Source organism: Moschus berezovskii, chromosome 3 (genome assembly GCF_049115385.1).
Source record: "Moschus berezovskii isolate FMDL1 chromosome 3, NW_MosBer_1.0, whole genome shotgun sequence".
In the NCBI taxonomy this organism is placed as follows: Eukaryota; Metazoa; Chordata; class Mammalia; order Artiodactyla; family Moschidae; genus Moschus; species Moschus berezovskii.
Genome location: NC_142462.1, coordinates 115279766 through 115307322, shown reverse-complemented (window position 1 = coordinate 115307322; position 27557 = coordinate 115279766). Strand labels below are relative to the sequence as shown.

The following is a 27557-nucleotide window of genomic DNA, read 5'->3' as shown; positions in this document are numbered from 1 at the left end:
TTATTGAGCTAATCAGTATCAGACAGATTTCTACTCATTCATTATTTATAAATTATCCAATATATTTTGCCAAGAGTTATTGCATCTCTTTTAATCAGTTATGATACTGATTAATTACAGGCACCTTATCTGAAATCTTACCTTTCCCCAGACAATATCGCTGTTGTCTGGCCATTTGATGAACACATCACTTTCCTTCCCTCTGGTGAATGTGAGATACTGGGTCTCATTGCCAGAAATGGCTGGGTCCTGCAGTAAAAGGGTTTAAAACATCAAACATGAGAAAAACATCGCCAAGAAATCTCCTCTCTAACAATTTTTAACAATTCACAGTACAGAAAGAAATGGTGAGGAAGAAATACAACACACCACACACATCATCCCATGGATAATTGAGAGCTAAAAACTATATTGATGTTTCTCTATAACATTATTCTTTTATTTTTTTGGCTGCAGCGTGTGGCATGTGGGATCTTAGTTCCCTGGCCAGGGATCAAACCCACACCCCCTGAGTTGAAGTGTGGAGTCTTAACAACTGGACCACTAGGGAAGTCCCTCTCTATAACATTCTTGAGGAAAAAAAGTATGCTAATGTTTGAAAACAGTTCCTGGAGATTATTTATTCCAGGTTAATAAAACATTACTGTCAAGTGGAGAAGTCTAACTGATTGTGTTTCCACAATGTAATGGCAATAGTCCTTAAGAACATGAAATTCCTTTCTATTGTTCTGTGACCCAACTTGTCTATCTCAAGTTCCCTTCCCTGTTCAGTCTATCCCATACTTACCCCAGCTGCTCTCTAAATAGCATCATATTTCACAGCTGTCATAGGAATTGTCACTACCTATCTGAAACTATCTTTTTTTAATGTTTATTTATTGGGGGTCTCCCCCCAAAAGAATAAAATCTCTGTAAGAAAAAGGACATCTTATTCTCTTAGATTACAAATACATTTTTTAGAAGAGTGATTTTCAAAGACCCAGTGTTTAGTCAATACTTGAATGAATGAATGAACAAAAGTCAGAAAATAATGCTGTAATTTCTGGAAGCTAGAAGGAAGGATCATTTGTAGGTAACCACTTCTGTGTTTGACAAGATACAGCTTCCAAAGTAAAATGTGTGCTCAGTCACTCAGCCAAGCCCAACTCTTTGTGACCCCATGGACTGTAGTCTGCCAGGCTCCTTCTGCCCATGGGATTTCCCAGGCAAGAATACTGGAGTGAGTTGCCATTTCCTCTTCCAGGGGATCTTCCTGATCCGGGGATGGAATCATTGCCTCTTGTCTCCTGCGTTAGTAGTTTCTTAATCACTGTACCACCTGGTAAGCCCCCAATATGAAATAATAAACTGATATTCTGGATCTTAAATCAGTTGTTTGTGAATTTAATTAAGAAGAAATAAGTCCCTTAAACCTCACCATTGTTGAGTACTGGTAATGCTAACTTAAGAGGTTTTTGAACCCCTAAGGAAAAAATGAGATTAAGATACAGCTATTTTCTCCGAGGCATAGCCTGAAACAGTGAGACACACTTTCTCTCTTCTTTACTGTTTTTTTTTTTCTTTTGGAGGCTATATCTAGTGTTACACACTCTATTGTATTTTTGGCTATTAACTAGTATTTCAGTTTTCTAACTCTACCAAAAGAATGTAATAATAAATTACCTCCCAATAACACAGTTATGAAAACGAAATATTGCAATCCATCATCTTTTAAAAGCCATTTTCATTCGTTCTTCCTTTGTTTATTTGCTTTTTGATACTTTTTAAAAAAAATTATAGATTCATAAGAAGTTACAAAAAATGTTCAGGGAGGTCTTCTGTATTTTTCATCCAGTTTCCCTCAATGGTACTAGTTTTGAACACAGAAGCAGAAAACAGGATCTAATCTTTCTAAATACCTACCAGAACGAGAACAAATCTCGTGCCATTTTTCTTCATTTGCTCAATCAGGAGGCCAAGATTTTGAAAGCTGGGGCTGAGGGTGAAGTCCAGCTTCCGATCCATGTAGTCGATGTCAACGTGCTGGACATCCTGTAGAAGGAAGCAAGCAGGATACTTGGGCCCCTGTGGCAGGAGCTCCTCAGGTGACACAAACTGCTTGGCCAGGCTCTGGCCCTGCTGCCTGCAGACTCCAGACCAGGCCTCCCTGAACTCCTTCTCTGTTACTCTCCTAGACTGACTTTTCAATTCTGCTGATTGAAATTGCTTTCTGATCCCTACATCCAGCTCACCGGTCCCCATTCTTTCTTGTTCTGCTCCTCCAACTGTATTTCCTCCCTCTCCTTCCCTCAATTTATGTCTTTTCCATTCTTCAGATCTCAAACTCAGTGAGCCTATTAAACAAAATGCTGGGTGAATGTTCAAGGGTAGAAAGCCATACTTGCCTGAGAAACATATCTGTGTCTTTCCCCCCTCCCCTCCAGTAAACCTGACTGAATTTATTCATATTTAGAACTACGTTATTTTCTAGTTTTCTAGAATGTATTTATTTCTGCCACTCTCATTTGACTGGATGAGTCTTGGAGTGAGAACCTTGTCTTCTCTCTTTTCTGCTGCTGCTGCTAAGTCACGTCAGTCGTGTCCGACTCTGTGAGACCCCATAGATGGCAGCCCAACAGGCTCTTCTGTCCCTGGGATTCTCCAGGCAAGAACACTGGAGTGGGTTGCTATTTCCTTCTCCAATGCACGAAAGTGAAAAGTCAAAGTGAAGTCACTCAGTCATGTCCAACTCTTAGCGACCCCATGGACTGCAGCCTACCAGGCTCCTCTGTCCATGGGATTTTCCAGGCAAGAGTACTGGAGTGGGGTGCCATTGCCTTCTCTCTCTTCTCTATAAAGCACCAACTCAGGTTTTGGCACATGAAATTCACTTAATCCTTGATTGTTGGATAATGACATCAAGTGGTTAATATTCAGTTCCTGGTGGGGAGATGATGATTCTTTTTAATATGAAAGTGATAACCACCTGTATTGCCTTAAGACTTTAAGTAAAACTTGCTCAAGGGAGGAGAGATTTGTTCATAAGCCAAAACTCGGAAAGAATGAATCAACACATTATTAACATTAATTGTCTCTGTGAGGTAAATTCATGGATTTTTTTAATCTTTTAATTTTCCCATCTTTTCTAATTTATGTTTAATAAGTATCTAGAATAGATGTCTATAAAAAGAAAAATTAAGCCTGCATGAATGTTTCAAATTATCTTTGATGAGAATATTATAATGCTTTATTTTATTCTCAGCTGCCAATCATTAATTGTCCTCCAAAACCTCAGGAGGTGAATTGAGAGCAAAACAACTGCGTGATGAGAAACTGATCATTAAAAGAAGATAAAGAGCATGCCATTTATGGAATTCTGCCTGTTGACAGCAAATGACTGCACTTCTAGGGCTTTATCCACGACTGAGCGACTGAGCACACACACCTAGATAGGTGGGTTGGGAACCCAGGAGCAAAACGGGGGTGATTGTTGTTGTAGGATATGCTTATGTGTATGTGTGTGTTTAAGAAAAAGTGAAGGCTTAGTATTAACTGGTTCCATTCATATTGTCCTTTTATATCTACTCTCTCTGAGAATAGCCATAGTACAATTTCCTAAAATGGTTATAATCTTGAGATGATTTTCAGGTCCCAAAAGTCATACCTCAAAGCCCAGCCATGGCTACTGCAGGATATTCCTGGCAAGAGGCAGGAACAGTATTCCCTAAGCATCCCTCAAAGTGCTGAAGGATTTATGCAACTCTGAGTTTGCATAAAATAGTTAAGAGAAGTATGGGATATCAATATGACTGTTCAGTTCAGTTCAGTTCAGTTCAGTCGCTCAGTCGTGTCCGACTCTCCGCGACCTCATGAATCACAGCACGCCAGGCCTCCCTGTCCATCACCAACTCCCGGAGTTCACTCAAACTCATGTCCACAGAGTCGGTGATGCCATCCAGCCATCTCATTCTCTGTCGTCCCCTTCTCCTCCCGCCCTCAACCTTTCCCAGCATCAGAGTCTTTTCCAGTGAGTCAACTCGTCGCATGAGGTATTGGAGTTTCAGCTTTAGCACCAGTCCCTCCAATGAACACCCAGGATTGATCTCCTTTAGAATGGACTGGTTGGATCTCCTTGCAGTATAAGGGACTCTCAAGAGTCTTCTCCAACACCACAGTTCAAAAGCATCGATTCTTCGGCGATCAGCTTTCTTCACAGTCCAACTCTCACATCCATACATGACCACGGACCATCCATTGCTTTGACTAGACGGACCTTGGTTGGCAAAGTAATGTCTCTGCTTTTTAATATACTATCAAGGTTGGTCATAACTTTCCTTCCAAGGAGCAAGCGTCTTTTAATTTCATGGCTGCAATCAGCATCCACAGTGATTTTGGAGCCCAAAAAAATAAAGTCTGACACTGTTTCCACTGTTTTTCCATCTATTTCCCATGAAGTGATGGGACCAGATGCCATGATCTATGTTTTCTGAATGTTGAGCTTCAAGCCAACCTTTTCACTCTCCTCTTTCACTTTCATCAAGAGGCTTTTGAGTTCCTCTTCACTTTCTGCCATAAGGGTAGTGTCATCTGCATATCTGAGGTTATTGATATTTCTCCCAGCAATCTTGATTCCAGCTTGTGCTTCTTCCAGCCCAGCGTTCCTCATGATGTACTCTGTATATAAGTTAAATAAGCAAGGTGACAATATACAACCTTGACGTACACCTTTTCCTATTTGGAACCAGTCTGTTGTTCCATGTCCAGTTCTAACTGTTGCTTCCTGACCTGCATACAGGTTTCTCAAGAGGCAGGTCAGGTGGTCTGGGATTCCCATCTCTTTCAGAATGTTCCACAGTTTATTGTGATCCACACAGTCAAAGACTTTGGCATAGTCAATGAAGCAGAAATAGATGCTCTTCTGGAACTCTCTTGCTTTCTCCATGATGCAGCAGATGTTGGCAATTTGATCTCTGGTGCCTCTGCCTTTTCTAAAACCTGCTTGAACATCTGGGAGTTCACGGTTTACATACTGCTGAAGCCTGGCTTGGAGAATTTTGAGCATGACTTTACTAGAGCCCCTAAACACTAAATCCTGACTTTCAGAAAAGACAGCAATAATGTGGTAGGGACAACTAAGGGTCTGATTTTAAAGGGCTGCCTGAAATAAATTTAAGAGGTTTATGTTTTCTAGCTCCACAGCTACATTTTCTTCATGCTAAAGTAGTCATCACTACTTGAATGAATTTCTATGAAGATTTTCCAACCTATTCTTAGCAACAATTTCCCACCACTAATTAAACAACAGACTGAATGAGGGTATCATACATAGGGAATCTGAGCAGCCATCATTGCATTATACAAACTGGAGATTTCATAAGCATTCTGGTATCCACAGCGACTCAGCTGGAATCCCAAGGCCCAATAGGGAATCATTGCTGGCCGACCAATCAACTAAAATAAAAAAGAAAAACAGACTCAAGTAAATTTCTTTGGGAAGAAAAGATGATTGGCTTATACTTGAAGCAACTTGAGCTCTTTTATGAAGCTATCTTATCTAAGAGGCCTCACAAGAAAAATAAGAAAGTCAAATAAATATGGATTAACCATAGACATGCAGAATGATAGAAAGTCTCTCTATAAACAGTATCACTCTAGGAAACCTGAGAACTCAGTGATTATCACTGATTTGAAATTCTCAGAAAGGCAAATACTTAAGAGAAGTATGGGATATCAATATGCCTGTAGAGCCCCTAAACACTAAATCCTGACTTTCAGAAAAGACAGCAGTAATGTAGTAGGGACATCTAAGGGTCTTAAGGTGGGGGGAATGGCCTTTCTCAGTGCTAAGAACATGGCAATACCCAGCAAACATTGGATGATAAATTGATGGGTAGAATAACTTCCAACCTCAGTGTATTGCTGAGTTACAAGCTCAGGGGTTGGCCCCAAAACCATATAAAAGTCCAAAATGCCTCCTGTGGTGCGGTATGTCAGGGCAGGAGTAGGCTGGAATGTCACATCTGTAAAAAAGAAAAAAGAAGGTGAGGAGTATCCCTGGAACTATAAATCAGCCAGTCAGGGAATCTGCCCTAAATTTTGCTATTTTCACTTTCTTACGTTCTTATTTCAATGCCCACCTCCTCTAATAAGCCGTTTCCCATGCAGTGGAATCAGAGAGGGATATTTGGGTACATCACACATAATCTCAGTCTCAACATCTTACATCACTTGGTGAAAACGAGCTAAAGCGTACAGTAAAATAAGGCCATACAAGGTAGGCACAGTGTTGAGTGAAAACTGTTCCCCTTATACCTGGCCTGCTGCTCTTAGTAAAACTTGAATAAACGAATGAAGGGTAGGGGAGTTTATCCGTCTCATTTCCCTTGCCCTCGACTTTCCTTATTTCTGTTGATATTCCAGATCGCCAAAAGTGGTCACAGATGTTTCTGGTGGTACACAGGGCTTGTGCATCTGTCTTACCCATGGCATTGCTGTTCAGCAGGAGCACTCCATGGGCACTGCCATCCTCCTCCAGTGCCATATAGTAGGGGTGGACACCATAGGAGTTCTTCTTATACTAGGAGAGTTGTGGGAAGAGCAGGTGGATAATCAAGAAGAGAAAATCCAAGAAATCATTTTCACATCATAATCCAAACAGCAAACTCCTGTGCACTATTGAAGATTCAATACAATGTCATGTCTCTTGTGAAGACTTCCTTGACCCTTCCTTCCATCCCAAGTGAAAACCTAAGTGCCCTCTCCTCCTCTGCCTTCCTTGTTTATTACTATACAAATCTATTGTGGCACTGGTTACACTGCATTACCATTGTTTCTGCCTTTCTCTCTTTTACTAGTTTATAAGCATCTGGAGAAAAAGACAGTGTCTTAAGACACTGTCTCATTCTATGTGTGCCTGACATGTAGAACATATTAAATAAAAGTTTATGAAATAAAATCCATAGTCCACAGGAAATATATATAAATAGGCAGTTTAGGGACAGAAAGGAAGGAAAACCTTAAATATGGTGTATTTCATCTGAGAGCAGAATATACAGGGACTAAATTTATACAGAGTAAAAATATTGATGATCTTAGTCTGTGCTTACCGCCGGTGGCTCATCTCGGGCAAACATTCCCCACGTGTGCCAACTTATGTTTCTTCTGAAAGTTGTGTGCTCAGTTTCCCCAAAGCCATAGAGGTACTGAGAGGGGAGGCGTGTGGAGATGGAAAGGAACATGTCCCTGAAGGTGAAGCCAGGGAGCTGAGAGTCCCAACTGCAACACAAGAGCAGACCTTGGTTCAGAGCTGGGCACAGGCCAGCACAAACATGGGCTCCATGGGGATCAATTCCAAAGCCTCCTGAGTGGCTGAATATCTGGATCCATGTTCAAATACTGTAAGAAGACCCAGGTCATAACAATGGCCATAATTCACTGCCAAGTTTCTGTGCTGGCATGTTTATTTGTTATCTGTCTTTTGCAAGGCTGAGAATTCCTTTACTGGGTCCTGGGTTCCTGGACGACAAGGACCACATCACCCTCATCTCTGTATTTCTACTTCTCCTTTCCCAACATATCAGCTTGAATAAATGCATGAATGAATGGATAAGATAGAAGCACATTTTTCTGTAGAAAATGTGATACTCTTAGAATGCTTTTCTGGATTGGCCAAAGAACTTCTCACCAAAGAGGGGAACAGACAGAAAGTCAGACATACAGTCAGAGAGAGCTGAAAGCACATGTGCACACCCAGGTCACAGTTTCTACGTGGATGGGGAACCTCAGCCCCAGGCAAAATCCAGACCTTCACTCCATTCCACTCAGCAGCAGGACAAGGGATGAGATGACAACTCCTTTCATGCTTAACACTGTGAAGAGGCTTTGAGTCTCGAGTGTCAACAGAAGCAAAGACTGTAAGAAGCCATTTTGCCCTCCTCAGTAACCTTTGTCCTTCTCTCCTGACTCTTCTGTTATTGTTTCTTAATGAGGGTGTATAGAACTGATTTCTATCATGGGTTATGTCATACTTATTAAATAGAGTTTCCTGTCCTACTTAACAGGAACAAAGAATAGAACATACATTTTCCTTTCTCTAAAAACAAGCACCACTTAATTAGCTTTTGTAAACCTTTGGTTGATTCATTTTTCTTGTTAAGGACTAACGGAAAATAAAATCCTTATTGAAGCCGGGACAATAGATATATTCTTCATTGAACATATTGACAAAGAGTCTCTAAAATTAATATTTCACTTGCATTCACGAGAGCCACTATAATTAGATCTAGAACCACTCTAATTAGAACCAAATAAAGAGTGCTTACATCACAGTGCTGGAGCTTTTTCTTCTAATCTGGATCCCAAAAGGATTGTTCTGAATCTTGACATCATACAGACGGTTTTCAGGGGAGCCCACTGGAGATGAAGGGGTATTCAGAGGCACTGGAACCTCGTACCTTTTATTAGTGGGGTCATAGATCTGCCAAGAAGAGAGAAGGAAGCTTCTTCATGGAATCCCAGGCCTACAATTCCTTGTGCCAGCTTATATCAAATACAATTCAGTTTCCATATTTTCTGGCTGGTCTGAATCACATCAGTTCAGTTCAGTTCAGTCGCTCAGTCGTGTCCGACTCTTTTCGACCCCATGAATCGCAGCACACCAGGCCTCCCTGTCCATCACCAACTCCCGGAGTTCACTCAAACTCATGTTCATCGAGTCGGTGATGCCATCCAGCCATCTCATCCTCTGTCGTCCCCTTCTCCTCCTGCCCCCAGGCCCTCCCAGCATCAGAGTCTTTTCCAGTGAGTCAGCTCCTCGCATGAGGTGGCCAAAGTATTGGAGCTTCAGCTTCAGCATCAGTCCTTCCAGTGAACACCCAGGACTCATATCAGGAGGCATCAAATATCCTGAAACAAACAGGTGTGAGGCCTACACACCTACTGTGACCAATAAGGAGCCTGAACTCCAAAAATGCCTCAGTATGACCTATTCAAAGCCAGCAAGGGCACTTCTAAAAAATTTGTGATATAAGGGTATAGAATCTCATGGACAGAATGTGTGTGTGTGTGTGTTTATGAGGGTGTGGTTTGGGAACAAGCATGTGTATACAGTACCTTATGTGTGAGCATGTGAGTATATGTTAGAAATTAGAGAACTGAATTTACGTATGGACACTGAGGTCTTACTGGTGGAACTTCCAGATGTTGCACAGTTTTTCCATCCCTAAGATGGCTCTCTTGTACCCACTGCTTGTTCCTATCTACCTGACAGGTAGGAAAATGAGAGAAAAATGTGTGGGAAAAATGAGAGAAGGGAAGAGTGTTGTTGGAGGCCCTGGAGTATCGCCAGGATGAGCAAGCATCCTCTTCCTTATCATATTATTAGCCAACTTTTTACACTCAGACAAGTCTCTTTTCTTGATAGGTAAGAAGTGGATTTATTTAGAGAAAAACACACTTCACAGACAGAATGTGGGCCACCTCAGAAGACAAGAACCACCTCAAAATATGGCATGGTTAGCTTTTATGGGCGGGGTAATTTCATAGGCTAGTAGGAGGATTATTCCAACTATTTCAGGGAATGGGCAGGGATTTCCAAGAATTGAGCCACCGCCCACTTTCCAGCCCTTTATAGACAGCCTCAGAATTGTCACGGTGCCTGTGGAAGTGTCATTTAACTTGCTGATGTTTTACAAGGATCCTATGTTGAGGCTCAAAGTCTAGTGGAAATTGACTTGTCTGCCATTTTGGACCCATTTGGATCTTATCAGTGTATGTCTGTCCTCAGGTTTTGTTATTCTCTTGTGCCCTATTCCCTTCCCTCCTTTTTCAGACAAGTTTTTCTAAAGCTTTGCTTAATATTGTGTTTGTCAAGCAGCTTTCACAATGTTTCGCAATGTTAAACAGGATCACCGGGGAACTTGTTAAGACCACAGAATCTCAGCCTCACCCCAGACTTTCTGAATCTGGCTCTTCATTTTTGTAAGATCTCTGAGGTGACTCATCAAATACTAAAGTGTGAAAAGCAACGTCTAGAACTGACCTGTCCAAGGAGGTACCCACCACATGTGGCCAAGAAGCACTTGAATGTGCTGTCTAAATTGAGACTCCAACCAGTCCATCCTAAAGGAGATCAGTCTTGGGTGTTCATTGGAAGGACTGACGCTAAAGCTGAAACTCCAATACTTTGGCCAACTCATGCGAAGAGTTGACTCCCTGGGAAAGACTCTGATTCTGGGAGGGATTAGGGGCAGGAGGAGATGGGGACAACAGAGAGTGAGATGGCTGGATGGCATCACCGACTCAATGGACATGAGTTTGAGTGAACTCCGGGAGTTGGTGATGGACAGGGAGGCCTGGTGTGCTGTGATTCATGGGGTCGCAAAGAGTTGGACACGACTGAGCGACTGAACTGAGCTGAGTTCACTCCAAGAGTGGCCTCTTAGCTTACAGCATCAGCACCACCTGGAAACTTGCTAGCAGTGCAGATTCTCAGGTTGGAAACTCTGGGGGGTCAGGCCAGCCATCTTTTAACAAGATCTGCAGGTGATTCTGATACAGGTGCAGGTGCCACAACTTAAGAAGCACAGCTAGAGAAATAACTCTGATGTCAGAAGTGGGTTGTTGCCATTTATTTGACTTACCACACAGCAGACACACTTTTCTCAGGGCTAAGGAAGGACTCTTTGAGGATGTTCATGACTTAGAGTACTCACTGTTATAAGAAATTACCACCCCCAGTGATCTAAGTTTACATCCCACCCCAACTCTCTCCTAACTTTCTGATCTTCACCTCTTGGGGCCTCAGCAGCCCCACTTGTAAAATGAGGGATTTGGATTAAAGATGTTTCAATGTCTTCCAACTGCATGGAGCTGTCAGCTAAGAATCCCAACCGTGGAGACACAGGATTACCTTGAACTGCAGCACGTTTTCTGTGTGGTAGATCACGCTCAGGCGGAGAAAGCCGATGGTTGCAGAGAGAGTGTCAGAGGCAGAGGCGGCCTTCACTGCGGCTGCAGGTGGGGGTAGCTTGTCCCGTGATGACGGTGGTGGCACCATAGCTTGTGCATCTTCCGAGGCTGTCAGGTGGGTGAGGTCTACGGTGATGCCCGTAGGCAGGTACTGAATATTGCTGGCAGCATAATTAGGGATGGTGTCGTAGAAACAGGTGGGCACCCCGGGTACAGTCGTAGGCTGGAACAAGAGGAGGACTTCAAGGTCAGCCCCTGACATCACGCTTTGAGACTCTAATTACAGAAGAAGGTGGTTAAACCAGACTCAGTCTCTTACCCTATGTACACTGCTATGAGTTGAACTATATTCCCCAAAGAGATGGTAAGTCCTAACCCCTGGTACCTGTGAATAAGGTACCTGGTGCCTTGTTTGGAAATAGCATCTTTGCAGGTGATCAAGTTAAACGAGGTCATTGGGACGGAGCTAGCCAATATGACTAGCGTCCTTAGTAAAAGGGGAAACTGAGACACAGACATGCACCTGGGGAGAACATCCTGTGAAGATGAAGAGGTCAGGGTGATGTTTGTACAAACCAAGGAACACTGCAGATTGCCAGCAAACCACCAGAACCCAGGAAAGGGACATGAAACAGACTTTCCCTCTTGGCCCCTAGAAAGCACCAGCTCTGTAGACAGTTTGATATCAGACTTCCAGCTCCCAGACACTGAGATAATAAATGTCTGTTGTTCTAAATCACCCAGTTTGTTGTACTTGGCTATGACAGCCCTAGCAAATGAATACATCCATTTAAACATACACAGGGGCTTCCTTGGTAGTCCAGTGGCTAAGACTCCAAGTGCCCAATGCAGGGGGCCTGGGTTCGATCCCTGGTCAGAGAAACCGATCCCACATGCCACAACTAAGACGCGGTACAACCAAATAAACACAAAATAAAAAATAAAGAAAACACACACACACACACACACACTGGCCTCATCTAACGGTGAAGGGCCAGCAGGAGACCTATCTGGAGACTGAGTCCTAAGGTAGGGCTCTGTTCCCCATATCCTTACTGTCCCTTATTGTGATCTCGAGGAAATCACTGATTTTCTCTGGCCTTCATGCTCTCTATTTCTCAAAGGGAGAGAAACAGCATTACCTTATCTTTCTGCTTGACTCTCCAATAGATGGGGGGAAAAATCACTTAAAATACTCAGTGCATTCACACTGCATTACAGCCATGTTCAGAACAAAGTGGGATTTGAAATGCTGTGATTGTAGGAAAGAGTCAGTGAGTTGATCCTTATTCAGATCTCTGAATGAAACACTGATCGCCTATCACATGCAACTGATAAAAACACCTCATCAGCTGCCATAGCATCATTTGCTTCCTGAAGATGATTACAGTTTAATATGTCAACATTTGGAAAGTGTTTCCTGGGCGCCCAATTACCCGTAGGACACTTTTTACAGCTTCCTGCTCACTGGGACAATCTGCTCCTGGTCCTTACCTCCCAAAGGCACCCCCGCTCCCTGCAACTCTCCTCGGAGACAGCGGGCTGCTCAGGAAAGCAGTTGAACTTCTGCAGGTCGCTGACCGGAAGATCCCACTGAATGGAGAATTCTTGTCCCAGTACCAGTCCCTCGAGGTCAGTGATGTTCACCACCTGAGGAAAGAGAAAGGGTCATAATGACACACAAGATGAGGTGCCGCTGCCTGGATAACGTCCTTCTCTGATGGGACCAGCACAAACCAGCCCACAAACACCGCTTTGATGTGGGAAATTCGTAATCCTCTATTTTTCCTCCGGGTCTTTGGACCTCTCTGTCAGGAAAATGAATCTGACTCCCTCCAGACCTTTCTGATCTCATGGAGCCAATGTGGGATATTGAATTGAAAGAGCTTCAGTCATGTTAAGGAACACAGATCACAGGCAGGGCGGGCATTTCAGATTCATTGCCTCCTGGGTACAGTGCTCAGACATTTTACTAACAATGGCGGTAATAACGAGAGCTAAACTTTACTGAGTCTGTCAAGCACTGTGATAACCACTTCATATGCATTATCTCTATGTGTCCTGTAAAACAATCCTACGCTATGAATAATTATATATTTGACTATATATATCACTGCAGATGGTGATTGCAGCCATGAAATTAAAAGACGCTTACTCCTTGGAAGGATATAACCAACCTAGATAGCATATTAAAAAGCAGAGACATTACTTTGCCAACAAAGGTCTGTCTAGTCAAGGCTATGGTTTTTCCAATGGTCATGTATGGATGTGAAAGTTGGACTGTGAAGAAAGCTGAGCACCGAAGAATTGATGCTTTTGAACTGTGGTGTTGGAGAAGATTCTTGAGAGCCCTTTGGAATGTAAGGAGATCCAACCAGTCCATTCTAAAGGAAATCTGTCCTGGGTGTTCATTGGAAGGACTGATGCTAAAGCTGAAACTCCAACACTTTTGCCACCACATGCGAAGAGTTGACTCATTGGAAAAGACTCTGATGCTGGGAGGGATTGGGGGCAGGAGGAGAAGGGGACGACAGAGGATGAGAAGGCTGGATGGCATCACCGACCCGATGGACATGAGGTTGAGTGAACTCCAGGAGTTGGTGATGGACAGGGAGGCCTGGCCTGCTGCAATTCATGGGGTTGCAAAGGGTCGGACACTACTGAGTGACTGAACTGAACTGAACTGATTATAGTCAGTACTATATATAACATATATTATATATAATAATATATATAATATATAATATAATATATTCGATATAATACAACTGTCTCAGTTTTACAAATCAGAACACTGAGGTTCAGAAAGGTTTACTGTTTTGCTCAAGATCTCACAGCTAGGGCTCAGCAGAGCTAGGATTAGAACCCTATTCTGCCTAATTCTAAAAAGCAAGCTCTTGTCCTTTTCTACATGTGTTGTCAAAGTGGAAGGGGGCAGGGAGTTCCCTGGTGGTCCAGTGGTTAGATTCCGTACTCCCAATGCAGGGGGCAAAGGTTCGATCCCCCATCAGGGAACTAAGATCATGCATGCTACACTGTGCAGCCAAAAGAAGTTTTAAAAGCTAAAATTAAAATTAAAAAGAGGTCTGCCGTAAGGAACAGTGAATTTCCCGGTGCTTGAAATATTAACTAATGATTGGGACTTTTCTCTTTCAAAGATTATCATGTAAGGGAAGCATTCCATAAGAACATTCCATAAGAACAGAAGCATAAGAACAAAAAGAATAAAAACTCCTTGTGTTTGATTAAATTCTCATTTTCTGCAATGGTATAAAAATAGAACAGGAAGGAAAAAAAGCAACTGTGTCTCAAAGAAAGTCCTTAATGTGAATGAGAGAAAACATGTCAATATTCTCCAGAACTAGGCCAATGTATTGAATCATATTTTCTCTATCACAGCTGACTTTAGCACATCTACTTTTAAATAGCCCAGAGAAGAACTGCCTTCTTCAAGGGTATCAACTCCTACTGCCTGCCTCAGAGTCCCAACGCAAGCAAAGCTCCAGGGTCCGTATCGAGCATGCACAGATTTCTCCTTCTACATTCTCCCCGTGGTTCCCCAGCAAGAAAGTTGTCTCTGTGACCACCCAAAGTCAAGGAAGCCAGAACAAGCTGGCTGTCAGAAGCTCAAGTGAGGGCTGTTGACTGAGGCACCGCAGCAAGGAACAATATCCCACCTTTGTTGATTCTGTGTAGACAACGTTTGAAATGGAGGTGGTAGCATTATTTAGGGAGACAGTAAAATTAGTAGGTTCCTTGTCCATTCCCAAGATCATGATATCTGTAAATGTGAGTTTGTCAGGGTCCGTGTAATTAGCATGGATAATCGTTGCCTGTAGACGGTTCTGTGGGGAAAAGAGGTCAGTTTAGAGACCAGGTATATCTCATTCTGATTGTGTCCAAATACCATTCCATATCTTTCTGAGATCCCAAGAGATCCTTTACCTCTGAGGTTCTAAAAGGTGCCGGAGGGGGTCATCCCCAGGGAATTTTTCAAGTTAGACTTGTAAGAGTCTTTAAGTAACCTTTTAGTAATATTATGCACTTGTTTTAGTTTACTGGTTCTTTATTGATTCTATTACTCAGAAAATATGTTGCTGACACCATGGAATTTTCAAACAGACAAGGTGACACACATACAAAGAGACCCATAGGCATGCAAAGATATACACACTCATACACATACAAAATAACGCCCAAATAATTATTTTTCTTTTAAAGATAATAATGATAGCTAAAATTTATGAATGTCCACTGTGTGCCAGACTCTGCGCTAAGCATTTTACATGTATCATCTCATGCAATTCTCACAGCAAATCATGCTCTAATGATCCCCATTCTTCAGATGAAGAGCCTAAAGTTCAGATAATGGAGATAACCTATCCAGGGAACCACAGTTCAAAAGTGACTAAGTTGAGCTAAGACAAAGAAGGTAGAACTGATGACTGAAGAAAAAAAGGGATACTCTGATGTTTAAAAAAATTAAGCATCCCACAGATACATGTCCAAACGATTTTTTACAAAAGCAGTGTAATGGAGAAAGGACAGGCTTTTCACCAGATGATGCTGGAGCCATTGGACATCCATAGGCAAAACACAAAATTCAACCTAAACCTCATGTCTTATATAAAAATTAACTCAAAATTGGGAGTTCCCTGGTGGTCTAGTGGTTAGGACTTGGTGCTTTCACTGTCATGGCCTGGATTCAGTCCCTGATTGGGGAACTCAAGTCCCACAAGACCTGCAGTGTGGCCCAAAATTTTCTTTTAAATTTAATCTAAAAAAATTAACTCAAAATAGGTAATAAATATAAAGGGCAGAACTATAAAAATTTTAGGAAAAAATGGGAGGAAGTATTGAAGAACTATAAAGAGTTCTTATACTAGACACCAAAAACATGATCCATAAATGGAAAAAGTGATAAATTAGACCTTTGAAAATTAAAAATTTTTCCTCTGAGGAAGACTATTAAGAAGATGAAAAGAGCAGCCTACAGACTGAAAGAAAAAAAAAATTTACAAACCATGTATCCAAGAAGGGAACTCTCAAAGCTGAACCGAAAAATAAGTTAAACAAGCCAACCAGAAAATGGGTAAAAGAACTGGAACATTTTATCTAAGAGAGTATACAGCTGGCCAATGAAAAGACACATGAAAAGATGGTCAACGTCATTAAACGCCAGAGAAATACAAATTAAAACCACAATGAGCAATCACTGCTGCTGCTGCTGCTGCTAAGTTGCTTCAGTCATGTCCGACTCTATGCGACCCCATAGACGGCACCCCACCAGGCTCCCCTGTCCCTGGGATTCTCCAGGCAAGAACACTGGAGTGGGTTGCCATTTCCTTCTCCAATGCCTGAAAGTGAAAAGTGAAAGTGAAGTCACTCAGTCTTGTCCGACTCTTAGCGACCCCATGGACTGCAGCCTACCAGGCTCCTCCATCCATGGGATTTTCCAGGCAAGACTGCTGGAGTGGGGTGCCATTGCCTTCTCCAGAGCTATCACTACACCTTTATGAAAATGGCTATTTTTTTTTTTTTATGTGACAGCATCAAATGCTGGTTACAATGCAGAGAAACTGGGTGACATACATTGGTGGTGGAAATGTAAAATAGTACAGCCATTCTGAAAAAGAATTTGGCAGTTTTTTATAAAATTAAACATATAGTTACATAATACCCAGGAACTGCACTCTTGAGCATTTATCCCAGACAATTGAAAACTTGTGTTCACATAAAAATCTGTTCCTAGCAGCTTTATCTGTAATAACCCATGACTGGAAATACTCCCAGATGCCCTTACTTAAGTGCATAGTTAAACATATCTTGGAATGCTGCTCAGCAGTAAAAACGAGCTGACTTTTGACATGGAAAAGCTTGGATGAATTTTGAGGAAATAATGTTGAATTAAAAAAGCCAGTCCCCAAGGCTGCATACTGTATGATTACATTTACGTAACATTTTTGAAAGGACAAAATTATAGAAATAGAGAGCAAATTAATGGTTTCCAAGAACTAAGGATAAGGTTGAGGCTTGGAGCAGGTGGAGGCAAGTAGACTGGACAACAGGAGGGATCCTCCTGGCCATGGAAATATTCTGCATCTTGATAGCGAGAGGGTAACAGGCACGAAGGCCAGGGGTCTCCAAATGGAGGAAATATGCTGCAAGTGTCAGACCTTTTTTGTCTCTCTCTATATACAAAATTAAAAGGAGGTTTCTCTTAAAATTCTATGTTGCCATGACAACACCTGGTTCTACCTCAAACCTTGAACTAACCAGTGCGTTTTACTTATGGAAATGTTTTTTCTTAAGCTATGTTAATGAACTATGTATTTACCCTGGACTCTGTATTTCTTCAGGGCTTCCCTGGTGACTCAGAGGTTAAAGCATCTGCCTGCAATGTGGGAGACCTGGGTTTGATCCCTGGGTTGGGAAGATCCCCTGGAGAAGGAAATGGCAACCCACTCCAGTATTCTTGCCTGGAGAATCCCATGGAGGGACGAGCCTGGTAGGCTACAGTCCATGGGGTCGCAAAGAGTCGGACACGACTGAGCTACTTCACTTCACTTCACTGTATTTCTTCAAGTTGGTTCTGCCTAAGACTCAGAACCAACTTGACAAACCAGTGTGTTTTACTCATGCAAATGTTCTTTTAAGCTATGTTAATGAGACTATGTATTTGCTTGAAAACCTGACTTTCTTCAAGATTCATGTCAATCATTTTATGGCCCGGGATGACTCACCTTGTGCCAATGTTATCTCAAAATACATGTTGTGGGTGAGGGGCCTGGTGCCACTCTCTGAGTTTTGAGACATTTCCTTTCTCTAATTAGCAGACTGCTAGTAGGTATATAACTCCCTGCTAAAGACTAGTCGGGGGGCACTCTTTCTGCCCCCTTCTGATATCTATGTCAGAAGCTTTCTTCTCTCTTTTATACTTTAATAAAACTTTAACACACAAAAGCTCTGAGCAATCAAGCCTCGTCATTGGCCCCGGATTGAATTCCTCTCCTCCGGAGGCCAAGAATCCTGGCATCTTTCACGGCTCAGCAACAACCTTTCAATAGTATAGATGTCAATATTCTTGTTGTAAAATTGTACTTTAGTCTTATAAGATGTTCCAATTAGGGGAAACTGGGTAAAGAGTACAAGGGAACTCTGTATTATTTCTTATAAAATGGGGCTCTATAATTATGTCAACATAAAAAGTATCACTTAAAAAGCAATATGGGACTTCCCAGACTTGCCTGGTGGCTCGGACGGTAAAGAATCCACCTTCAATGCAGGAGACCTGGGTTCGATCCCTGAGTTGGGAACATCCCCTGGAGGAGGGCATGGCAACCCACTCCAGTTTTTTTGCCTGGAGAATCCCCATGGACAGAGGAGTCTGGTGGGCTAGAGTCCATGGGGTCTCAAAGAGTCAGACAGGACTGAGTAACTCAGCACATGGGACTTCACTGGTGGTCCAGTGATTAAGAATCTGCTTTGCAATGCAAGGGATGTGGGCTTGATTCCTGGTCAGGGAACTAAGCTCCCACATGCCATAGAGCAACTAAGCCCATGTACGGCAACTAGGGCCAAATGCAGCCAAACAAATAAACATTTTAAAAATAAAAGGCAATATGAATTTAAAAGAAAGAAGAAATAAAGGAGAGAGAGTCCCACACAAGAAAGTTCTGCCCATGCACAGACATCTAAGAAAACCAATTCAGGGTTCTCCCAACCCCTTCCAGCCTTACTGCCATTCTTCCTCTTGGTCCCCTTGGGAAGCAGACACCAGGCAAGTAATGCACTGCATCTCCTACTCTCTCAAAACCACCACTTAATACCTGTGCTCAAGGCCAAGCTTTAGGGGCTAGAAAGGAAATTCTTGATGGAACAACTTCAAAAAGGCTCTACATACCTCATCACCCCCCATCCACACCCCCACCCACTTGTACTCTCTCAAATAAGGACACATCTTGGAAGGCCAGACACATCATATAAAACTCAAAAACAATGATTTTTTTTCCCAGAAAAACAGATAACTTCTTCACCAAACTCTTGCTGATTTTCTATTTGTTAATGTTTCTAACACAGATTAAAATTTTTCATTTTAATGCTAATCTTTTCTGGGACTGTGGCAATGAGGCACTGCCCACAAAAGCAAGCAATTCCAGAAAACCCAAAACTTATAAAAGCAGTCACAGAAAAGAGCATGCACTGTGGGTTCCCCCAAAACAGTACTTACAGAGGTGACAGAAAAATTATACAGAATATAATTATTTTTAGTTACAGCATCTGGAAGAGAAAGACGGAGGAGGGACAGTTACTACAGGAAGCAGAACAGTTGGGCATCCTCTTCTCTCCACTGGGAACTCCTCTGCCAACTAGCTCTGCTCACCCAAGTTCTACCTGTTTTTTTGCAGACTCCACAGAGGTCTTCTGGACCACTCCAACTGCCAGTAACTACTCCCTCCTCTGAACTCCATGACATAGGTGGAACCATTTTGTTGGCATTTAAAGCATTTGGGGGGCTTCCCTAGTGGCTCAGTGGTAAAGAATCTGCTTGACAGTGCAGGTTTGATCTCTGGGTCAGGAAGATCCCCTGGAGTAGGAAATGGCAACCTGCGCCAGTATTCTTGCCTGGGAGATTCTATGGACATGGGAGCCTGGCAGGCTATAGGCCATGGGGTCACAAAGAGTCAGACGCAACTGAGCACATATACACATTAATGTAATGTATTATTCTGACATTAATAATGACATCCAGAGAAAGGAATAAACTAAATCCAATCATATCTTTTGCTTTGGTAGAGTCAATTACACACAAGTTGCTCATCTGACGTCTATTTTAATGTATGTGTTTGGCCAATGGAACTTTAAGAATGCATTGATTCTAAGCTATAGAAATAAGCATCAGTGATAACAAAGCTCGTGCCATACTGGGCAGTCTGCTGAGATGAACTCTCACTGAGAAGCACAATGATGGTACCATCAGGAAGTCTACCTTTAGAGACACCATCATCCCAGTACAGCTCTCCCTTTGCTTCTCGCTTATAGTCCAAGGCAATGATGAGTCCCAGAGAGTTCTTCCGGCTGTGAAAGAGCAATTCTCAGTTTCAGAGAATGAAGAAAAGATAGAACGGTCTTAAGCCAGCCCCCTTCATGCTCCAGGGACAGACCATTTTGGAGTCAATCTCAGATATTAAGTAGGTACTGATGCTGTCTGAAAACACGGAAGCAGGGTGTGGGTAGACAGCACAGGCAAGTAGTGATTGAGCTTAAGAAGAACTGTAGATGGAGGCAGTTCCTGCTGAGAACTGCACTTGTGATAATACTAACAGTTAGTACTTGCTGGATGCTTTCCACATGGCAGGCACTCTTCTAAGCATCCTATATACCTTAAACCATACCTATTATTTCATCTGAGCCTCTTAATAACTCTAAGAAGTTGAACTACCATCATCTCCAGTTTACTCATGATGAGCAGAGACACACAAAGTTAGTTGCCCGTGGTAACACTTCTTGTATGTAGCAGAACTGAGGCTCGAATCCAAATTTTCTGGCTCTTGACCTTAATCCTATGTTGACTTTCATATGGTATCCCTTACCTCCTATTAACTTGCCTTGTCTCATGCCTAAGGAAATCTACTTGAGGATACTTTCTGACCTGGGGAATCCTCATGAGTGATTATTTTGACCATCCTTACAATTTGATGCAATTTACAAGTGAAAGACAATGGGAATGTAAAGGAACAGAGGCTACAGTTATCCCCTGATAAATGAAGATGCCAATTTGGGGCTGACCTTGAGAGGAAATGAGAAAGATGAGTTACTGAAGCTATTTTCCCTTAGTTGATCCACTTTCAGTTTTAATTTTTCTTTCTCATAATACTCTGCACCCTCAGAAGAGTGAGGAGCTTACCTGGCCTCTGTGGTCGTGTTTGGCTGCTGGGTGGGAAAGATGTAGCCCCCTCGGAGGTGAAGTCCTATCCTATCACCTGGCAGCAGCATCTCCACAAATTGTTTCCTCCATTCTATGGCTACTTGCTAGCCAACAAAAGGGAAAAAGACCAGAAAACACGTTGTTTGGGCTACAAGTGACGTTGGAATTATCTACTTCAGTTTCTTCATTTTAAGGAAGAGAAAAACAGAGGACCCCCTGCCACCGCACCTCCCAAAGTGAAGTGACTTGCCCAAGGCACATAGGAAATAGCAGAGCCAAGACTCTAGCCTATCCCATTTCTTTATATTACACCATGCTGTGTGTGAATCCACACTCGGGTTTTAATTCTGTAGATCATCACAACCTAAGGCCCACTACTAGTCCACATAGCTGCAGAATAGCCAGTCAAATCTACCGAAAATTTCCATAAACCTACTCTAGTTATTCAAATTATTTCATTGTGCCCCAGGAAAGGCCTTCTTCCCAGGAACGTACCCATAAGCAACAAAATGTAAAACCTTGTTCTATTAGCCTACCCCAAGCGCCCAAGACTACTGCCTCACTCACCGTTTCATAGTCGTACCAGATGGCGTCGGGTATGTATGCTCTTGCATAGTTCAAACCCTGGGGAAACATAATGATGAGCAACACTGGCACAGCCCTTTACAGTTTACACAACACCCTCACCCATGGTGGCACGTGCTCATCGCAACACTCCTGAGAGAAAGTTGGGATCATACATCCTACAAGTAAAATACAGATCCTCAGAAAAACCGGGCAGATTAACCAAAGCACAGCTGTTCCTAGAAATGAAGATTGTTTTGCTTGCAGACTGCTGAGAAAAGCAGAGAAAGTGTATCCCCTGGGTCCCTTGTGTAATCTGATTGGAGAATGAAGCAGCTAGGTCCTCCAGAGAGCTTTGCAAGAGGACTACTTGTGAGCTGGCAGGACCTACCATGAGATGCTTGGGCTAAAACGTTAGCTCCAAGGGCCTTTGACTTGAGTCCATGGGCCATCTCTCACATTTATAAACAGATCAGTATAATCCTGACCCCTCTCCTACTCTTCCCTACTCACCCCTGCCCTTGATTCTACTTGGTCCTTCCTACAGGGACTCCAGAGTAACACCCTCCCCTTACCCAGCACCCCTCTCTCCCTCCACACTCCTCTTCCCACCTCTTCCCTTCCCCTACCCTGACTTTAAGAAACATACCCCCTCTGGTGAACAGGAAGCACAGACAGATGATCAGCCTGAACTCCCAGGTATTCAAAGCCCCATCAGTCCCAAGGCCACATGCTTAAGGAAACAAGCTTCAAGGTAATTTTGCAAAATGGATATTGCTTTGCTTGGCAAATTGAAAGTGAAATCAGTAATTACTACTTTTCTAATTTCCAAATTTTCATGCTCTCTCCCTCCTGTTTGTCATCAGATTTATCTTTAAACACAGACACTTGGGCCCCAGCTTATTCAGCTGTAAATCCATGAGAACAAGTGCGAGAGTCCACCCCATTGTTCAGACTATAAACACACTTCATATAAAACAGGCGTGATGAGGAGTCCAGGCCCCCAGAGGAACTGCTCGTGCACCTCCCAGGTGGCTGGGTCCTGGTAGAACCTGGAAAACAGAGAAGCAGGTAAAGCCTGGATACAGAACAGCCACACATGGTATGGCAGCAGGGTCCTAACTAACCTTGTTGCTACTAGCAAAGTAAGTGGCGTTACGATCTGAAAGGGAGCCTTTGCAGGTCAGGAAGCTTACTCGTGGACGAGGGGCCTCGCTACAGTCTCTCCCAGGGTATGAGCTCGGTAGAAAAGGGTGTACAGATAGGGCAGCAGGGTGTAGCGGATATTCAGATAGTATCTGGAGGATTCCAACAGCATAGCGTTGTTTTCACTGAAGGCAGCAGGATCCTGGTCCTAGAAGGAAATGTAAGCAATTACCAAATATTTCCATCAAATCTCTGAAGTTCTCTTGGGATAAGAAGCTTTCTCAAGTGAAAGCAGTCATGTTTCCCAATTCAAAGGATGCCAAAGCATTTCTAGAACTGCAAGGATCTTGGTTCTCCTTCATTTTATAGATGGAAAAATAGTATCAAAGATTACATGACTTCCCCAATGTCAAATTGTAAGCAAGTGGCAGAGTTTAAATTTAATACATCTGCCAATCTATGACGCATGTGCAGCCTCAGGGTAATCGAGAGGCCCTCAGAAGTGGCCATGGAGATAAAGGGGCTATAGTGGGCCCTACTCCCCTAGAGCTGTTGCTCCAATGTATGTTACTTATTAAGGTTTCTGATAATACTTCATTTGGCATATAATGCAATAAAGTTGTGAAAAGTGAAAGTGTAGTTGCTCAGTCATGTCTGACTCTTTGTGACCCCATGGACTATAGCCTGACAGGCTGATCAGTCCATGGAATTCTCCAGGCAAGAATACTGGAGTGGATTGCCATTCTCTTTTCCAGAAGATCTTCCCAACCCAGGGATCGAACCTAGGTTCCCCACATTGCAGGTAGATTCTTTACCATCTGAGCCACTCCTACTAAAATACTATTTGAAACCAATGGCCTTAAACCACACTGCCTACCACCATGATGTGCAATCCTTCTCTCCCTTTCCTTACAGTTTTAGAAATTTGCAATTTTAAAATTTATGTCTGGTTTTGTCTGTAATGTTTTCACCATCAAAATATATTTTATTTTCTCTATTCCAAAGACAGTGACCTCTATTTGTTCTTCAATATACAATGTGCAAAAAAAAAAAAAAAATCATGAGTACAGCTTTTAGTAAATATTGTTGTCTTTTAGTCACTAAGTCCTGCCCAACTCTGTGATCCCTTGGACTGTAGCCTGCCAGGCTCCTGTCCATGTGATTTCTCAGGCAAGAGCAATGGAGTAGGTTGCCATTTCCTTCTCCAGGGATCTTCCAGACCCAGGGATCAAACCCCCGTCTCCTGCTGAGCAGGAGAGCTCTTTGAGCCACCTGGGAAGCCCCTAGTATATTTTATCCAAGAACAGATTAAAACAACCCTTTAGATGAAAAATCTAATTTGCTTCCCAGAAACAGAAATTTTCCGTTAATGATGAGCAGTCGTTATGTCCATTCTCACTATAATTGGAAAGATGTGAAAGATATGCGTGCCATATTTAGATCAGTCATCTTGTTTTCTATTTATGGAATAATTTTAGAGAAAATTGTTTAAATTTTTTCTTTTATCCCTAAGATGCCCATTTCACCCCTTCCTCATAGAAGTATTCCATGAGACCACTCAATGGCCCCAGTGTGAGACTCATGAAGATCCTGAGGCCAAACACCAAAGAATAACACTCCAAAGCCTCCATCTCTTTGCTCTCCAACAGAGAAGGTCCAGAGCTGCACCATCCATTATGGTGGCTACATGGTACATGAAGCTACTCCACACTTGAGATGTGGTTAGTAAGACTGAGGAATAGAACTTTTCATTTTATTTTAATTCATTTAAATATAAACCTAAAAATGGAATCAACATAAAATATTTTTTCCATTAAACATTATTATTTTGGTAGGATTACCCTTAACTCCAACTACTGAAAAGTTAGCATCCTAATTGATATGCACTGTCAAGTGTAAAATGCACACTTAAATTTGAAGACTTAGTAGAAAAAAAAAGAATATAAAATAGCTCATTAATATTATGTGTCAAACCCAGACTGAAATTATAATTTTAGGGATATATTGAATTATATAAAATATATTAAGAATAATTGACCCCATTTCTTCTCATTTAAAAAATATTTATACTTAAACTTAGATGTATGGCTCTCATTATTATTCTGTTGAATAGCACTAGTTGAGAGCAAAGGAAAAAGGCCCTGGAACCCAAAAACCTAAGTGATCTGAGTGCACGTGTCTGTATTAAGTGCTTCCAGGCCATCTCTTCAGGAAGTGAGCCCACCCTACTTGCTCCCAGCCCCTTGTTTAAAAGTCCAGAAATAGTTTATCTCTCTCTAGATCACCAATAGCTAGGAAAAGCCAGGGATAAAATAATGGCTGTGAGTCTTTCCCAGGTTAGAGACATGTCATTGGATAAAATCGAGAACTGAAACTAAAATGACCATCAATAAGTTATTCTAATTAGTCTATTAAGAGCTAAACCACTCAAATGAAACATTTCAATTGTGGATGAGGTCGTTAAAAGAAAGCATCCCACCTTACTCATCCCTAGCATCACCAAAGACATCTCCTTAAGGGGGACTTGGAGCAAATGTCTGTCAACAAAAGAGTGGATAAAGATGCGGTGCGTATACACAGTGGAATATTACTCAGCCATGAAATAGAGCAAAATGAAATAATGCCATTTGGAGCAACATGGATGGACCTACAGATTATCACAGGGAGTGAAATGCATCAGAAGGAGAAAGACAAATATATGAGATTGCTTATATGCAGATTCTAAGCAAATGGTACCAGAGAATGTATTTACAAAAGAGAATAGAGTCACAGATGTAGAAAACAAACTTATGATTACGAGAGGGGAAGGGATGGGGGCAGGGATAAGCTGGGAGGTTGGAACTGACATACACACATCACTGTATATAAAATAGACAACTAGTAAGGACCTCCTATTGAGCCTGGGGAGCTCTACTCAATACTCTGTAATGACCTATATGGAAAAAGAATCTAGAAAGAGTGGACATATGAATATGTATAATAGATCCACTTTGCTGTGCAGCTGAAACTAACACCACATTGTAAATCAAATGTACTCCACCTTAAAAAAAAAAGAAAAAGAATGTAGGAGGAAAGGAGACACACTACTAGGTGAAATGTCAATTTTACAGTCATTCCGGAAAACAATCTAGCAACATAATATAAAATTTAATATACTTTAAAAAAGGGGACTTTGAACCTACAGCTATACTTGCCCATCAAAAATAGGACCTTATATAGAAGAGGCTAAAAGTATGATGAGTCATGAGAAGCAGCGGGGGTGGTCCATGAACCATTCGTAGAAAGACAGAATATGTAACAAGGTGAAAACGAAGTTCAAGTCCCTGGCCTGTCCCTCCCTACATCCTTCCTCCCCAGTGTCCCTTATCTTGGAGGAGTTTCCCTTGTATTAACTGAAGAAAATCCCAGTGGACTCTGTCTCAACTTAGACAAGGTAGTAACAGAGGCAATGGGGCTTCCCTGGTGGCTCAGCGGTAAAGAATCTGCAGGCCAATGTAGGAGACGCGGGTTTGATCCCTGGGTCTGGAAAATCCCCTGGAGAAGGCAATGGCAACTCACTCCAGCATTCTTGCCTGGGAAATCCCACAGACAGAGGAGCCTGGAGGGCTACAGCCTATGGGGTCGCAAGAGAGTCAGACAAGACTTAGAGACAAAATAACAACAGACAACAGAAGCAATAGCAGCCCGTGGGCACTTTCACAATGCTTCTCACCTTACTGGGGAGCTTCCAGCGATGGAACCATTTAGTCATACACATTCTGTTCCCCACGTTCCCTCATCCCCACACCCTGGGTTTGAAGCCTATCGCCCAAGGTTTACCTATTCTGCCTCTGCAAGTAGGGCCACCCTGTAGGATTTTCTTCAATCTCTCTTTGAGTGAAAGTAGATCATAAAATTCAAGAGGTCTCCATCATTTCTCTCGGAACCTTACCCTGAACCCAGGCCCGTTGTGATTCCTCGACAGTGGATAAAATGCTCCCAGCTGCATCCACCGTCTGCAGAGCTCCTCTGTGACATTCTCTGTATAACCACAGATGTTGGCACCTACCTGGAGAATTAGCACACACACAAGCACATGGTCAGTGAGAGAGGAGAGAGCATTGACTGGATACCTTTATGATAAGGAAAAATAGCATCTCTTATTTCCATCCTTCCATGCATAAGGAAGTCCCATTTGGCTGAGGCAAATGGGAGAAAGAAACAAGTATGCATGGGAAATCTACCGACAAGAAGAAAACTGTCTCATTATAAGGCTCTTCCTCAACACTCAGCTTTCACTTTCAAGGTTTGGCATTTATAGATGCTCTGCTGATGGGATTTTCTGTGACACTAACAAGTGTTACGTTTACCATCCTACCTTCAGAAGACAGCTCACAAGGCACATAAAAACTGGTTTTCCCAGGCTTCCCTGGTGGTCTAGTGGTTAAGAATCTGCCTGCCAATGCAGGGGACATGGGTTTGCTCCCTGGTCCAGGAAGATCCCACATGCCGTGGAGCAATTAAGCCTGAGAGCCACAAATCCTGAAGCCTGAGGGCCTAGAGTCTGTGCTCTGCAAGAAGAAACCAATGCAATGAGAAGCCCAAGCACCGCAGCTAGAGAGTAGCCTCTACTCACAGCAACTAGAGAAAGCCCATACACAGCAATGAAGAGGCAGCACAGCCAGAAAAAATTGATTTTCCCAATACATATCACAGTGAAGCACATGCTCCCTGGTTTTCAGACACCCTTAAAGTCTAGTGATGAAAACAACATCAAAGGACAAATGGTGAAAGCTCCTTGTTTCAGAGTGGAACTCACCATGGGGATGCCGAATAGGTTGAACTCCAGGATACCAGGGATGGACCATCGGAGATCGTCCCATCTGGCTGCATTGTCCCCCAACCAATGAGCAGCAAATTTGCCAGATCCCGCAAAAGTAGAACGTGATAAGATGAAGTGTCTCTTTTTGGGGAAGATATTCTCCATGGCCCT

At 42.5% G+C, this 27557-nt stretch overlaps 1 protein-coding gene across 1 annotated transcript in view; it reads right to left on the bottom strand.

Moving 5' to 3' along the window:
• Positions 1–27557, bottom strand: part of LOC148778406 (putative maltase-glucoamylase 2) — a 93072-nt gene that overhangs the window by 28029 nt on the left and 37486 nt on the right. Inside the window, exons 15-32 of the mRNA XM_088831910.1 lie at positions 27384–27555; positions 26517–26633; positions 22636–22793; positions 22407–22491; positions 21443–21499; positions 20855–20979; positions 19937–20025; positions 19178–19227; positions 14625–14792; positions 12442–12597; positions 10889–11170; positions 8301–8455; positions 7086–7254; positions 6460–6556; positions 5887–5999; positions 5305–5430; positions 1903–2031; positions 142–249 (exon numbers count right to left, since the gene is read on the bottom strand). Coding sequence (XP_088688036.1) covers positions 142–249; positions 1903–2031; positions 5305–5430; positions 5887–5999; positions 6460–6556; positions 7086–7254; positions 8301–8455; positions 10889–11170; positions 12442–12597; positions 14625–14792; positions 19178–19227; positions 19937–20025; positions 20855–20979; positions 21443–21499; positions 22407–22491; positions 22636–22793; positions 26517–26633; positions 27384–27555 — 2356 coding nt within the window. The remainder of the gene's footprint in view (positions 1–141; positions 250–1902; positions 2032–5304; positions 5431–5886; positions 6000–6459; positions 6557–7085; positions 7255–8300; positions 8456–10888; positions 11171–12441; positions 12598–14624; positions 14793–19177; positions 19228–19936; positions 20026–20854; positions 20980–21442; positions 21500–22406; positions 22492–22635; positions 22794–26516; positions 26634–27383; positions 27556–27557) is intronic.